This window comes from Eupeodes corollae, chromosome 1, assembly GCF_945859685.1.
Source record: "Eupeodes corollae chromosome 1, idEupCoro1.1, whole genome shotgun sequence".
In the NCBI taxonomy this organism is placed as follows: domain Eukaryota; kingdom Metazoa; phylum Arthropoda; class Insecta; order Diptera; family Syrphidae; genus Eupeodes; species Eupeodes corollae.
Genome location: NC_079147.1, coordinates 214,228,023 through 214,242,724, shown reverse-complemented (window position 1 = coordinate 214,242,724; position 14,702 = coordinate 214,228,023). Strand labels below are relative to the sequence as shown.

The 14,702-nt window shown below is 34.1% G+C and overlaps 1 protein-coding gene across 3 annotated transcripts in view; it reads right to left on the bottom strand.

Annotated features, from left to right (window-relative positions):
- LOC129954178 (growth hormone-regulated TBC protein 1-A) overlaps nucleotides 1-14,702 on the bottom strand; it is a 58,992-nt gene that overhangs the window by 15,278 nt on the left and 29,012 nt on the right. Inside the window, exons 2-7 of one of the 3 annotated variants that reach the window (XR_008782655.1) lie at nucleotides 6,633-6,820; nucleotides 6,196-6,453; nucleotides 5,942-6,124; nucleotides 5,766-5,878; nucleotides 1,587-5,689; nucleotides 21-1,536 (exon numbers count right to left, since the gene is read on the bottom strand). Coding sequence is in view for 1 of the 3 variants with exons in the window: in XM_056067911.1 (XP_055923886.1) it covers nucleotides 5,468-5,689; nucleotides 5,766-5,878; nucleotides 5,942-6,124; nucleotides 6,196-6,453; nucleotides 6,633-6,820 (964 nt within the window). In the remaining 2 variants the exon portion in view is untranslated. Of the gene's footprint in view, nucleotides 1-20; nucleotides 5,690-5,765; nucleotides 5,879-5,941; nucleotides 6,125-6,195; nucleotides 6,454-6,632; nucleotides 6,821-14,702 lie in introns of those variants that run through there. The other 2 variants (XR_008782656.1, XM_056067911.1) reach the window with 2 other exon arrangements.

Below are 14,702 nucleotides of genomic sequence, written 5' to 3'. Positions count from 1 at the left end.
TCTATTTTATGTAAATGTAATAATAATTGAACATTTATTGTTGCTATGCCGATTTGTTTTAATTTTAAATTTTTGAATAAAGAAAATAACGATTAGCAATATAAAATTATTTTAAATAACAAATGAATTTGTTTAATTTTAGACGTTATAGTCCTAAATTGTTTACTTATTTGTTAGTTGGAAGATATCTTTAGGTTGATATTTTAACATTGCCTTAAGTAGGCACTCCGGACATGGACAAAGTGTAGGAATTATTGAATTTAATTCTATTAAGCGGACAAAAGACTGTCCAAAAAGCCTTTTCCTTCCATTGGTATTTTAATGATTAACATAGGTGTGTCAATGCACACTGTTTTGAAAGTAGTTTGGGTGTTCGGAAGGAAGAGGAACCGAATACGAGGTTCTTGGAAAATTGAATATATTGAAAAACACTTTTTCGGGAAGACACTCTTTTGGGATTCCGCTTAATTCCTACGGTGGGCTTAATAGTGGAGTTTGTAATAGGACATACAAATTTGGGAAAATTCTCGTTTTAAAGGTCCAATTAGGATCGGAATTATTTTTGTGGGTGTTAATTATTGGTTTGGGTTCAGGAATGTTATCTCCACTAAGTGTTGTAATCTTCAAGGTGTCTAGTAAGATATAGCCACAAAAATGTAGAAATAACCAAATACATATATGTATTTCAAAGAGATGATTATTTAAAGCACCTATGGGTCATGGAAATACATTTTGTTAAGTCAATCGAATACTCCGTCTTGAAAAATGATCGAACCCAACGAACGTTGGCAGATTTTGAAGTATTCTGAAGTAGAAACCAGGAGTTGTTTACAGATCCGATCCCTTGCAACCTAACATTGCAGTCTGCCATCTTCCAAAAATTCCAAATTTTGTAACCACCTTTTTTAATGTGGTGATTCGGTTGAAAAAGCATTTTTTGGGGCTTTTTTGGGTCATCTCAAGTTCCTTAACAGTAGAACCGGCAAGATAAATTTGTGTGAAAGATTGGGGTACCTTTAGGATGCAAGTATTGTAGATAGATGTACAGGGTCGAAGATCCTTAACCTAAGACAACGTGCTCCTTAGTTCTTTCCTTAAAAATTCTTGCAGCAAAAATATCATTATTTATGTCATTTAGTATATGATTGAAGATGGCTTTATTCTTGATGCCCGAGGAATTTTTGAGTTACACATCTAGATCATTTCGGATAATATTTGTGTCAGAGAGAATAATTTTCATGGACTGTTTCATTTCTTCACGCAAGAAGATTGAACATGGTTAGAATCTGTGTTTACTAATTTAATTTTCAGTTCATCACCTATAGTCACATTAGAATTATGGGAATCAAGTATAAATTGACTTAATTCATTGATTTGCTTTCAAAGTTAATTTTAACAACATGGGAAAGATTTGACACCATGGAATGTATGTCCTCGTTTTGTTTAACTAGCTCATTAATTTTAAATAGTTAATTATACATTTTTGAGCATTTATCCTTTTTATCCCTAATCGATGATTTAATTATGTAAAATAATCTTACACTCATCACTACAAAAAAAAACCAACGGTAGGTAATATCAAAAACATTAGTCAGCAATAGATTGCTCACACGGATATAACCCGGGTGGAACAGTTTACCAAATAAGCTGCCGTACGTGACACGATCAACGTTTACATCGGAGAGACCTACACTACACTTTGACTTGGTTAATTGATAGTACCCGTGGCATGATGGTTAGTGCGATGGACTGTCATGCGAGAGGTCTTGGGTTCGATCCCTGTATAAAGTTTTTTTCAGGGGTACTGCCTCTTGCGAGGCATTGACAAATTCTCCAAGAGTAATTCTTGTCATGAAAAGTGCTTTCTCAAATTTGCCGTTCGGATTCGGCTTAAAATTGTAGATCCCTTCCATCCCTGAAAACAAATCTCGCACAAACGAACTGTTGCGCCACCCAATTTATTTATTTATTTATAATTGATAGGGTTTTCTTATTTATATTTAGTCGGAAAGAGACAAGACAAGTACAAGAACGGGGCACCACCAGCACAAGAAGCAAAAGTTGGTTCTAAAATACTAAGACTTAACAAGCAATACTGCTTTGATCAAAAACCTCATAAGCTAGTGACGGTTGGGTAGTTCTAGTTCTTGAAAAATTGTTTTTGCTCGAAAGGTTTAATTTGATGAGACGAGATTTCCAAGCCGACTACGAAGCATATAAAGCTGGATTAGAATCGGCTAAGGTGATTGTTGATAAATGACAATCAAAACGATCGAATTTGATCTACGTAAGGTGATAGTCAAATTGATACCTAAAAATATGTCACAAAAAATGTGATAGTCATTTTCAAACAAATATGTTTATTCCTAATAAAGCTTCCAGACGCTTACACAAACGACTGGAAAATTTTCTTAACTCACTTGGTTTCTTTAAAAAAACATAAGCAAGAAAAATAAGAATTTTATTAAAAATCAGCAAATTTGAAACTTATGTAGATACTTTACAACAATCAATTTAAAATTTACACCAAGTCAACAACGAATTTTGACAATTTGAATCTGAAAATGTTCAATCGAATTGAATTGAGTTGAATCATCTTACACAGACGGAATGAAAATGATAGTCAACTATCACCTTAGCCGATTCCACCACTGTTTTAAAAAGGAAAAAAAGATACATAGACCTCAGTACGGTCAACCGATTCAAGCATCTTGAAAAACAAATGGATCAATACGATTATCATAATTTTGAATATAGAGCGATTCAGACAACGTTATGTTTAAAAAGTGGTAAAGAGGTATTTTCTTTCCCCCAAAACTATGTACAAAATTTAACTCCATTCTAAAAGGGATTTCAAATGATTTCTCACCAGCCTAAATCCATAACAACTCATCCAGACCTTTATTTGGATATCTGTCAAGATTTTTGAGACTAAATGGTATAAACCTAATAACTTCGACTGACCTTTTCCTCTATTGCCCAGAAAAAAGAAAAAGTCCAAGAACAATTAAAAATATTAAATTCCTACTAAGAAATAAACTCTGACACAAAGCAGAGCATCAGAATACAGCCACTAAACTTGTCACTTTATTGTCTGACTGCACTTAGATTTAACGCAAACATTTTTGTTAACACATACTACTCGCCGGAAATATTCGTTCAGTTTTTATATCCGCTGTTCTTATATGACTTGTGAACGAAGTTTTAGAACATTCCAAGAGATTGATCCACGAAGTAATTTAGTTTAGAGCAACCTGTTCACCGAGTAGCGCACAGTTCATTAAAAAATAAAAACGCGTTAAGATTCGAAAAGCATTTTCCAAGAGCGGTGGAAGCAATAGTCAAAAATCATTATATAAATGACCTGCTCGTCAGTAGACAAGCCATCACCTTAGCCAAAGAAGTAAAAATGATTCATGCTGCCGGAGGATTTCAGATAACAAAATGGAAATCTAACTCAATGGAAAGAATGACGGCCTTGGAAGAAGAACACACTTATGTGAAAGCCACAAAGAATGTATTGGCTATGTGGTGGGATACTAAATCTTATGTTCTTACTTTCTCATTGAGTATCAACAAAGGCAATCAAGAAGTTCTAAACGATCAAAGAAAGCCAACAAAACGTAAAATACTTAAAGTGCTGATGTAAATTTTTGCTGACCCCCTTGGGCTAATAAGCCACTTTACGAGTTACTTAAATGTTCTTAGGCAGAAAGTTTGGCGCTCTGGAGTTAACGGTAGGAAAAATGGTTCAGGTGGTTAAAGGAACTGCCGAAAGAGGAAAGAGCTTTCATTCCAATGTGGTATTTAGTTGAATCAATCTGGAATCGAGACACAGCTCCACATCTTCGTTGATGTAAGCTGCAACTGCGTACCTTTGGGTACAAAAAAGTGGTGACATAAGGTGTTCATTATTGGGGTCTAAGACAAAAGTGGCTCCCATCAAACTTTTATCGATTCCACAATTGGAACTAGTGTTAGCAGTGATTGGAGCATCTTTTGCAATCAGTATACCTCAATCTTTATCGATTCGCCTTCATCAAACATTTTTCTAGTCGGATGCTGTTACAGTACTTGGTTGTTTGAGATCATGCGCGAAAGCATTGGAAGTATTTAGAATAGAAGAAATACATGATATAGCAAACATCATACGTGCCGTCAGAAAAGAGTCCAGCTGATGACACCACAAAATGGAAACGGGGACTAGTATCGTTAGATACAGGCACCGCAGTTTCTTTTCACATTAGACGACGATTGGCCTGAATATATCTTATGCCAAACAAATTGTTTTCCAAAATGTTCATCAAATAATACGTAAAATATGAATTCTCAACTCGGCATACGGAAATTACATCGTTTTTTGACATCAAAGGAATATGAACGTGCAGAGCGCCTAATATAAAAACTAATTCAATCTGAAGCCGGTTCATCGGAAATCAAGTACATACTTCACAGAACATATGAATTTTTTCATTACAAACAATAATTCTTCCCATTTCGCTAGCAGTATATCGTTTTAAAGCCATACTTGGATGAAAATAGGCTAATGAGATCTCTTGAATAGTTATATATCTTTTGATTATGAAATGGAACACAAATAGGCTTCGTTATTTCTGCATTAAAGCAAAGTCGCAGTAACTTAATCTAAGTACAATAAAAACAACAGAACACTCAATATCTTAATCCAGCTGGAACCCATCCTTGTTATAACTGAATAAAATGAATTTCTGCTTAAATATGCAACATGATGGAAATACTTTTAAACGGACTTAAATTGGTTTTATAAAAATAGCTATCTTTTTGGAATATTTAAGAATGTTTTTTGAAATGCTAGCAAACTTTTAAGAAATACAGAAAAACATTAAGTACCATGTTACCCATGTTCATTTCTACTACTTCACAGTCTATGCGTAATGGAAATATGTAAGAGATAAACAGTTAAATGGAAATTTTAAATAGCAAGTTTCTGATAACCATGGAATTTGTGATACATCCAAGGTCAATAACAGGGGATTCTGGGATAAACATTTATATCAATAAAACGGAAGAAACGCATTAAACGCCAAATGTTCACATTATACTCTTAAACACTTAAAAATACATACTATAACAATTTGTTTTTTAAATACATACATTAATTATTATTACAAGCTCTACGCTAAGCTAATACAATTTTAAAACACTTACTCTGATATTATTTACCTCTAAAACACTACACAGTAATAAGTTATTTAAATGTTAGTTTTGCTACTTAATTGTTTAATTGTAAATTATTGATTACATACTCTGTAGTATTGATGTTTTCAGTGTTTTTTGTTGTCATTTTTGTGTTAAATTTTGTTATTCTAATTTTGTTTGTTTCTGAGGGCGTATATTGTTTCCATAGGTAAATTTGTTGTTTTTGTTTTTGTTTTTTATTTTTTGGTGAGTTAAATTTGAGTCAATATTTTTTTTTCTGGCTTTATGTTTACGTATTATTCCGTCCAACGCATATCTTTCTTAACGCTTCTAGTTCTTTTCGTTGCAGGCGTAATTTAAACATTGCTTCGATGAATTCATGGCAATTCATAACAATTTCATCGCGAAGCATCCCTTCGCGAAAGAGATTTGCCAATGCAGCAATGTCATCGCAGGCAAGAATCGCCGCCTTGTGTGTAAGAAAGAGTGCCAATGCAGCACGGAATACGACCTTAAAATCATAGAAATCATGTATAAGTTGTACCACCAGATTTATCATAATAACATTTAATAATCGTAAAACTTACTTTATAACCTTCTGCAAATACACAATCCCATATTCTTAGGACCGTTTCCACAGGCAACACTTCAGCAAATATACAAATGAACCACTTGCTGGCTATCACAGCATAAGGAAGACCTATAAAAGATAGTTGCGTGGTCAATGTTGTTTTGAAATACGAATAAAAATAAAACAACTTACCCAAATTTTCGATATGTCTATTCACATCAGGTACTCTGCGAATGACCAATTCCTTGAATACAGCTAAATCTCTTAAAAGATTTGCCATGTTTTTTGTATGATACTGAGGTACAACACTTTCTACAATATGTTTGAGAAGCCAAAAGGATTGCTCTTCGTCGTTGGTGATTATGACTAAAAGACCTAGAAACCACAAATGGCCAAAATTTACAGATTTAAGTCGAGGACCAAACAAAATAACTATATTTTCAAACCTGCAATGTAATTCAGTCCTTGGCAGTAACCTATCTCCCGATTATGATGTGCATACGCTATTAGCGTATTGTAGAGTTGTTCTTTTTTCGTATCGAAAAATATATTGTCTGGAAATGTTCGAGGTAGATCGATTTTTATGGAATCACTTATTTCTTTGTCGTAATTCACATTAAGCAAATTTCGATAGAGATCGGGAGAACGTTCTTGAAGTTTATTTGCTCCGGATATTTTCATCCATACATCAGGACGGTAGGGACCTGTCAATAATAAAAAAAACTAAGTCATTTATGTATAAGTCAAAAGTTCGATGATTATGACGAATGTTCTTTGATTTGTTTATGGCTACAATAGATTTGGCCAAAAACAATGGAAAGACCAAAACGAAATGCTATTTTTCGAACCCATGAATAGGAATTTATTTTTTTCATTGTATTACCTGGAATCCCCTTTCGTATGAAACGTTTTAGAGTTGAATTGACATTTGTGAGGTCGGTATTTTTTTGAATTAATCCATCCCATCGTATTCGTCGTTTGGTAAGTGTTTTCAGGTAACTTGACATGAATTTTTCATACATTTTGTAATCAAAATTTTCGCAACGTTTAAAGCCATATTCATCAACATCACTGGAATAAAATAAAAACAATAAAAAACAATTATAAATAATTATTAATTGAGATAAAAAAGGAAATCGTTTTTGATAAATAAAAAAGAATATCTAATTAACCTAGAACTTCCAAAAGTCGTTGTCGAAATATACTTCTGATTTCAAAAAAGTTTAAAATTTTTTTGAAGTTTTGAGTATGCTTAGATGAAAGACATTTGTAATGGTTTTGATGTAATTGTAGTTTAACCTTTGTATTTTTCATAAAGAAACAATGTTACTGGAAACTTACAACCCACTTAAATCGTAAAATATCAGTTTCGAGAAAGTACGGACAAAAAGTGGAGAGCCTTTGTTTTTTTTTCTGCAATAACTGATTTCATTTGCTCGAAAGCGTTAAATTTTAACATTAAGTTGTACATATATAGATTGCGTATTGGAGAATGTAAGATTTTCGCACTCGATAATTGACAGGCATTTTATAGAGTATGGCATCAAGCCCTCTCATCAAAAATACCTACATTTAGTATTGATAAATATGTATCATCTTTATAGGGTTAGAAATTATATTTCCGATCCTGGTGTGCCCAAGGGTACGACACCCCTTCCTTATTTTTATAAATGATCTTTTGTCTGAACCTTTTAACCCACTTAATTGCTTCACTGTGTAGCTTCAGACAGAACAAGGGACTATAGAATGGAAGGCAAGTGTCTATTTGTGTTTTTAAAGCAGCCTAAAATTGCCCTTACAATCAAGTCAAGCATATTAATGTATGAAATGCAAAACTTCATAATTGTTTGATTTATTTATATGCGACACTTTCTGCGAATAAAACATAGTCAAATAAAATTCCAAGTCTGAATTGAATGACATCTGAAAAATTAACTAGCTACCTTTGTCCTAATTTTCAAAGAATGTAGTAAATGACAAAAACGAAATCCCATATGTTGGCTGAACCTCCATACTGTCAACACTATTTTCAGCTTCTTATGTAGGTATTCGTTTTTTTTTAAATTTAGATCCTTGTCTTATGAATGTGAATTACAGCGTATGATAAGCTCATTGAATTCTGACCATTAGAAAATCAAAAACCGTGAAGAATTTAATGCTTAGAAAACTTAATACTCCCAGGGGATCATGACGAATGCTAAAAATCTCGAATGCCGAACATCTCGAATATAAAAAAATATTATCTAGAACGCAAAAATCTCGAATCTACAAAAATCCAGAATGAACAAAAATCTCGAAAGAATCTATCTAGAAAAAAATCTCGAAAAAAAATATAAATTCGAGATCTTTTTTTCTTGTATTTTTAACAGTTAAAAGTCAATAAAACACAGATACATCACTTTACCCAATATTTTATTTTCTAAGCAAGAAAAAAAATGTTTCCAAACAATAAGAAAGGTGCATGTGTAGCAATGTGCAATTGTATGATTGACTTGTCAACTTTAAGTTTGTTAAGGAGATTTTTGAATTCGAGATTTTTTTTTCTAGATTTTGGCATTTCGAGATTTTATTTTCTAGATTTTTGTTTTCGAGATTTTTCCCATTCTAGATTTTTGTTTTCGAGATTTGCATATTCGAGATTTTTACTTTCTAGATAATTAATTTCTAGATATCGTGGTAGACCCGTAACCCAGTTTATACCTGCCTTTTTATGGTACTTGAATAGAGGAAACTGAACAGTTCTAGCAAAAATGCTGCTATGTGTTTAGGTTCTCTCCGTTGATTAAGAAGTCGTTTACCCCTTTTGAACAGGGTATATTTGAGGTACCTTCATAACGCACTAGAATATAATTCATAAGAGGTCTACAGAAAAGATGGTGATTGTTGTTTAACTGAAGCTTTTGAAACTCTTGAATCCTAAAATGCCTCGTTATTTTATAACTATTTTCATAAACAATGCTTTTGAAAAATTGAAAGTTTTATTCTTCCTTTATAAACAATTTAACCTTTAAGCCCGTACTTCTAGGAACTCTGTACTGGACTAGATTAATTTTAATCCAGCGCTAAACAAATACTAGAATGCTCACTATTTTCAACTTATCGCAATGTACAAACATTAACGTCCAAAATACATACATACATCAATCGGTTTTTTCTTCCTAATTGTATCTACCTTTCTTAATTACTCGCACTGTGTTTAATCCTTAGTAAAATTTTAAATCTTACTGTTTTTAAGCAATTACGATATTTAAATAAATAAAAAAAGGGTACTCAATGGTGCCATGACATAAGGCCAAGTAAAATAAGACCAACTTCCAAGAATTGTAAAATTTCACTGCCTTCATATCTCGATCATTAGGTTCATTTGAGATGACCGGGTAAACTTCAAGTTTTAATAATGGAAAAAGTTCAATTGACACTTCTTAAAATGGCGTTCTGATTACCGTGGTATGTTAGTTAGTGCGTAGGACTGTTATGAAAGAGGTCTTGGTCTGGATCCCTGCCTTTGCCAATTAAAGTTTTTTTTTCACGGGTACTGTCTCTTGCGAGGAAATGACAAATGCTTCAGAAGTAATTCTAGTAAACTTGGCCGGTCTTAATAATTATTTTAGAAGCTTCCTCGATAGTGACGTTGACGCCAGCGCTGATATGATCACAAGTTTGATTTTCTTGGGAATGAAAACATTTATCCCGAGTAACCCTAAAGCATCACACCTAAGGTAAACGCATGGTTCGTTGCGAGCTTTAAAGAGGTTATTAGGGTCAAGTAAGTTTCCGTTGTTTTAAAGCAAATCCAACTGAGGAAAACCGGAATAAGTTCAAGCAAGCTAGGAAGGCCTGCAACGCCCATATTGGACGGACAAAATTTTTACCTGAGACAAAATTACTAAAAAAATAATGCAATGTCCCAAAGGCAGTACAAGTTTTCCTCGTCGCTCGCTGTCAATGATACTCCATTTGTTAGCTCTTAAGAGAAAGCTAAACTCTTTGCTAGGCAGATCGCCGTTAATTCAACGCTACCAGTGAGTGTTATGTATCTGCCTGTCATCGAGCGCGTTAGTGATGCTATGGGGAAAATCTTTTTTAGCACTCGTACTGTGGCAAAAGTCCTAAAATATCTACATATGTAAATCCGCTGGTCCGGATGGTATCCCCGCTATTGTTCTGAAGATGTGTTCTTCAACGCTGGCAAAACCACTGCGTAAGCTATCTGTCCTACTCCTCAGGTCTCGTTTCGAGCGAATAGGAACCGCATTTGTCCAGCTTATTCCCAACAAAGGCGAATCTTCCTCACCGTCTAATTACCGACCGATTGCACTTACGTCCCATCTTTCCAAGGTCATGGAAACGCTGATTAATTATCAGCTCAAGAAATATCTCGAAGATCGAAAGCTTCTTAATGACCTACAATAGTGATCTCGTGGTTCCTCTCACCGAATAGTGGATCAAATCTTTACATCACTTTGGAGAAAGTAAGATTATTTCAAAAGCATTTGATAGGGTTTCGCATCAGGCTCTTTTATCGAAAATGCATGCTTTCGGTTTTCATGAATCCCTTCTTCATTGGATTAGTAATTATCTTTCGAATCGTTCAATACAAGTTGTATTGAATGGATTCAAGTTTTGAAAACCACAAAATGAATGCTGGTGTACCTCAGTGTTCTGTTGTATCTCCAACACTGTTTCTCATTTTTTTAATGATCTCCTGTCTGCAACTTCTTATACAATACATTGTTTCGCTGACGATAGTACTCTTAGCTTTTCAAATTCACATTCCTTTTCTTCGGATGTGGGACTGCAACGACAAAATATGATAAGCTCTTTTACCGTTATTTCAACGGTTTATGCTCTAAAGAAATAGCCAGTTGCATTTCTCCCCTTAAACCGTTCAACAGTAATACTGGCGCTTCTAGGAATGCTCATCAATGTACCCCCGAGCCCAAAATCGGTCGTACTGTCAAGTACAGATTCGTTCTTCAGTCTTACTACGCGAATGTGGAATGCCTTGCTCATAATGTATCTACCCAGTGTGCACTTATTATAAAAAAAAAAAAAGTATTTTCTCTAATTTTCCGTTCGGGTTAAAATTGTAGATCCCCTACATCCTTGACAACATTACTCGTTCACTGGAATGGTTGAAAGTTGTACGTCACTAGACCCTAATTCTCAATGGACTGTTGTGCCACATAATTTGTTTATTAATCTGAGTTTGGTTATCGTGTTAAATTGATAACGGCGCACTGAAATTTTAAATGGTTGAATATCCACCAATGCAAATTGATATTCTTTTTGCTTTCTGCAATACATTTTCATTGATCATCCAAAACAAAACAAAAAACTTATATTTACTCTAACCCAAAAAACACACAGATCCTCAACCTCCGCAATCAATTTAAGCTTATTAATAAAAAGTGAATTTAGTCACGAAACAAAACAACAAACCGTTTAAGTCTATTGGGGTCGATTAATGCTAAAAATAAAACTCACAGCGTCACTTCAAACATTTTATTTTCTTCTTCTTTGTTTCCTAGTCCAAAGATTCAAATTATAAAATAAGCATACTCGTAAAAGAAAAGCACTAGCATAGTATGCGACATATGAAATTAAAAAAAGAGTGACAAAAAATAAACTTCAACTCAAGATAGGAGACAGAAGGAGCTACAATAGGCAGATTTTGCAGTGTGCAATGTTAGTGTGCAGCACACACAAGAAGGTGTAAAAAAAGTCTTGAACTCAAAATCCTCAAAGTGGACTCTTCAAGAACCAAACTGACAAAAAAAACATCACTTTGATAGAAAATATGTTTCAGAGTCACTGGGCCGTTGTACGATAGGTATACGGGTGATGTACTACCTCTTGTCCTGATTCGAATACGAAGGGGTAAACATTCTTGTGCGTTTATAGCTTCTGCAATGTTAAGTGCCTCCATAGAGTGAAAGGATGTAGGAATGTTTAATTTTTTATGTTAAATTAAATAGGGGACTTCGTTTGGCCGACTTGTGGATTCTTTAGTATAATTTAACATTCTGAAGGTGTATGAATGAAATTGAAATTCAACAAAGGAGAGAAACTGTTACGTAAACGTAACCATTTAAATTTGAAACAAAAAATTCGATTGATGGATTAAACAAAAGAGTTTGTGGGCGACAGATTAAATGAAGCCTTCACATTAATCAAAAATTCTATATGGCCTTGTCTAGAGCTACATGTTCATAGGCAAATGTTTAGAATCCTTAACCTCCTGCCAGATTGAAAAAATGTATAATCCCTCCCACGGTTGTAGGTTGCCAACATTAAAGAACAGACAAAAAATACATTGTTGTAATATAAAAGAAAACACACTTTCCTATTGTCGTGTATCTTTATGTAAAGCATTTCAAGGGCGGAGTGAGGCGAGCTTTACAGATTGTACTGCAACTGCAACTAAATATTAAAAATAACGCTGAGTGCTTACCTACATTTTTTTTTGTTGTGGCGCTTAAGGCTGCAGAACATAGCAACGCCTAAAGCAACAACAATGTAACAACAATAGAAAAAATCGAACAATCTATCTCATAAAGGAACCTACTCGTATGTCGTATGTCTAACCATTACAACATTTCATGTTCAACGCGCTCTCTTATGGTTTAGTAGTACATCGCTCCACACCATCATCTTCATTCGTTCGCAATAGCCTATGATGAAAATGAGATAAGATTTCGCATGCATCTCATTTGCGGAACTTATAAATTGTAATTTTTCACAATATCTGCGACACAAATCTATTGAACTTTCAGAAAAAAAGGTTATTTTATGAATATTTAAAAAATAAAGAACTTTTTGCATGAAGTTGCGTGTTGGTTTAGAAATAAATATAATTTATTAAGCAGCCTGCGCAAATATTGTTATGCAATGAGTAGGTATGTAGGTATAGTAGTTAAATAAGAATCTACGGCATAACATGCAATGAAGATGATAAAGCCGAATCCGAACGGCTTATTCGAGAAAGCACTTCCCATGACTAGAATTGCTCTTGGAGGATTTGTCAATTCCTCGTAAGAAGCAATGCCCTTGGAAGAAACTTTAGATGTCGCAGGCAGGGATTGAACTCAAGAACTCTGGTATGACAGTTCTACGCACATACCATCACGTCACGAGAACATCATTATAACCATAAATTATAATATGAGGTAACTAACTATCCATGTTAAGGAAATAATGATAAAACTAACACAAAGTGTGATCAAAACATAAGGCAGGATGTTCACTATGAGTCACAGTTTTTTTTTTGTATATTCTATGTGCACTCAAGGATATTAATACCCTTATAATGATTATACACAGGATAAGATTTGAAAGGATGAAAGGAGGCATTGTAATAAGTGGGAAATATTGAGTCTGGTAAAGCATTCAACATTCGTGTAGTACGACTAAAAAAAACATCTCTATACTTCAAAGTACGACTGAAATTGAGCTCAAGGGTAAACTGATGGGCATTCCTAAAAGAAAAAGTATTACGGTTGGAGGGAAGGAATGTAACTGGCTATTTCATTAGAGCATTGCTTATGGAAATAGCGATAAAATAATGAGATACATGAAACCTTACGACGCGACGGTGCTCGAGAGATGCAAAAGTTTCAGTTTTACGGTCACCTATCATTTTTAGAGCTCTCTTTTGAATTCTGTCCAGAAGACTTAAGTGGAAATTGTACTCAAGTTTTGGACGAATATAAGCTTTATTAATTATAGTCAGATCAGAAGGGTTAAAAAACACTTAACAGCACCTTTGGCGATATCAAATATGTAATCACTCTATAGCAAGTGGTTTTAAATGCACATACCTAGGACTGATAGCTGTTCAGTCTCCTCGATGCAAGTACCACTCTTGGATAGTGGCATCAAGGGAGAGTTACGCTTTTGCGACAATAGACAGCATTGAGTTTTCGAAGCATTAAATTCTACACGGTTTTTTGATCCCCCATTGTAAAATGCTATCAAGATCAGAATTTAATGAGCTTATCATATGCTTCCATTGGTAGCCTACATCCGAAGAACAAGGATGAGAATCTAAAAACAAATATGAAAAGCTGAGGGTACTGAGGATCAGCGAAACAATTTAGTGGGTTAGAAGTTTCAGACAAAAGATCATTTTTAAAAATAAGAAAGAGCGTCGGAGACAACACGGAGCACTGGGGCACACCAGTGTTTATTTTGTGGATATTAGATTTTGAACCCGTGTACTTGAATTGTACGGTCCGAAAGGTAATTTCTAACCCAACAGTCAAGTCAAAGCAACCACGAATGGTTGAAAGTTGTACGTCACTAGACCCTAATTCTCAATGGACTGTTGTGCCACATAATTTGTTTATTAATCTGAGTTTGGTTATCGTGTTAAATTGATAACGGCGCACTGAAATTTTAAATGGTTGAATATCCACCAATGCAAATTGATATTCTTTTTGCTTTCTGCAATACATTTTCATTGATCATCCAAAACAAAACAAAAAACTTATATTTACTCTAACCCAAAAAACACACAGATCCTCAACCTCCGCAATCAATTTAAGCTTATTAATAAAAAGTGAATTTAGTCACGAAACAAAACAACAAACCGTTTAAGTCTATTGGGGTCGATTAATGCTAAAAATAAAACTCACAGCGTCACTTCAAACATTTTATTTTCTTCTTCTTTGTTTCCTAGTCCAAAGATTCAAATTATAAAATAAGCATACTCGTAAAAGAAAAGCACTAGCATAGTATGCGACATATGAAATTAAAAAAAGAGTGACAAAAAATAAACTTCAACTCAAGATAGGAGACAGAAGGAGCTACAATAGGCAGATTTTGCAGTGTGCAATGTTAGTGTGCAGCACACACAAGAAGGTGTAAAAAAAGTCTTGAACTCAAAATCCTCAAAGTGGACTCTTCAAGAACCAAACTGACAAAAAAAACATCACTTTGATAGAAAATATGT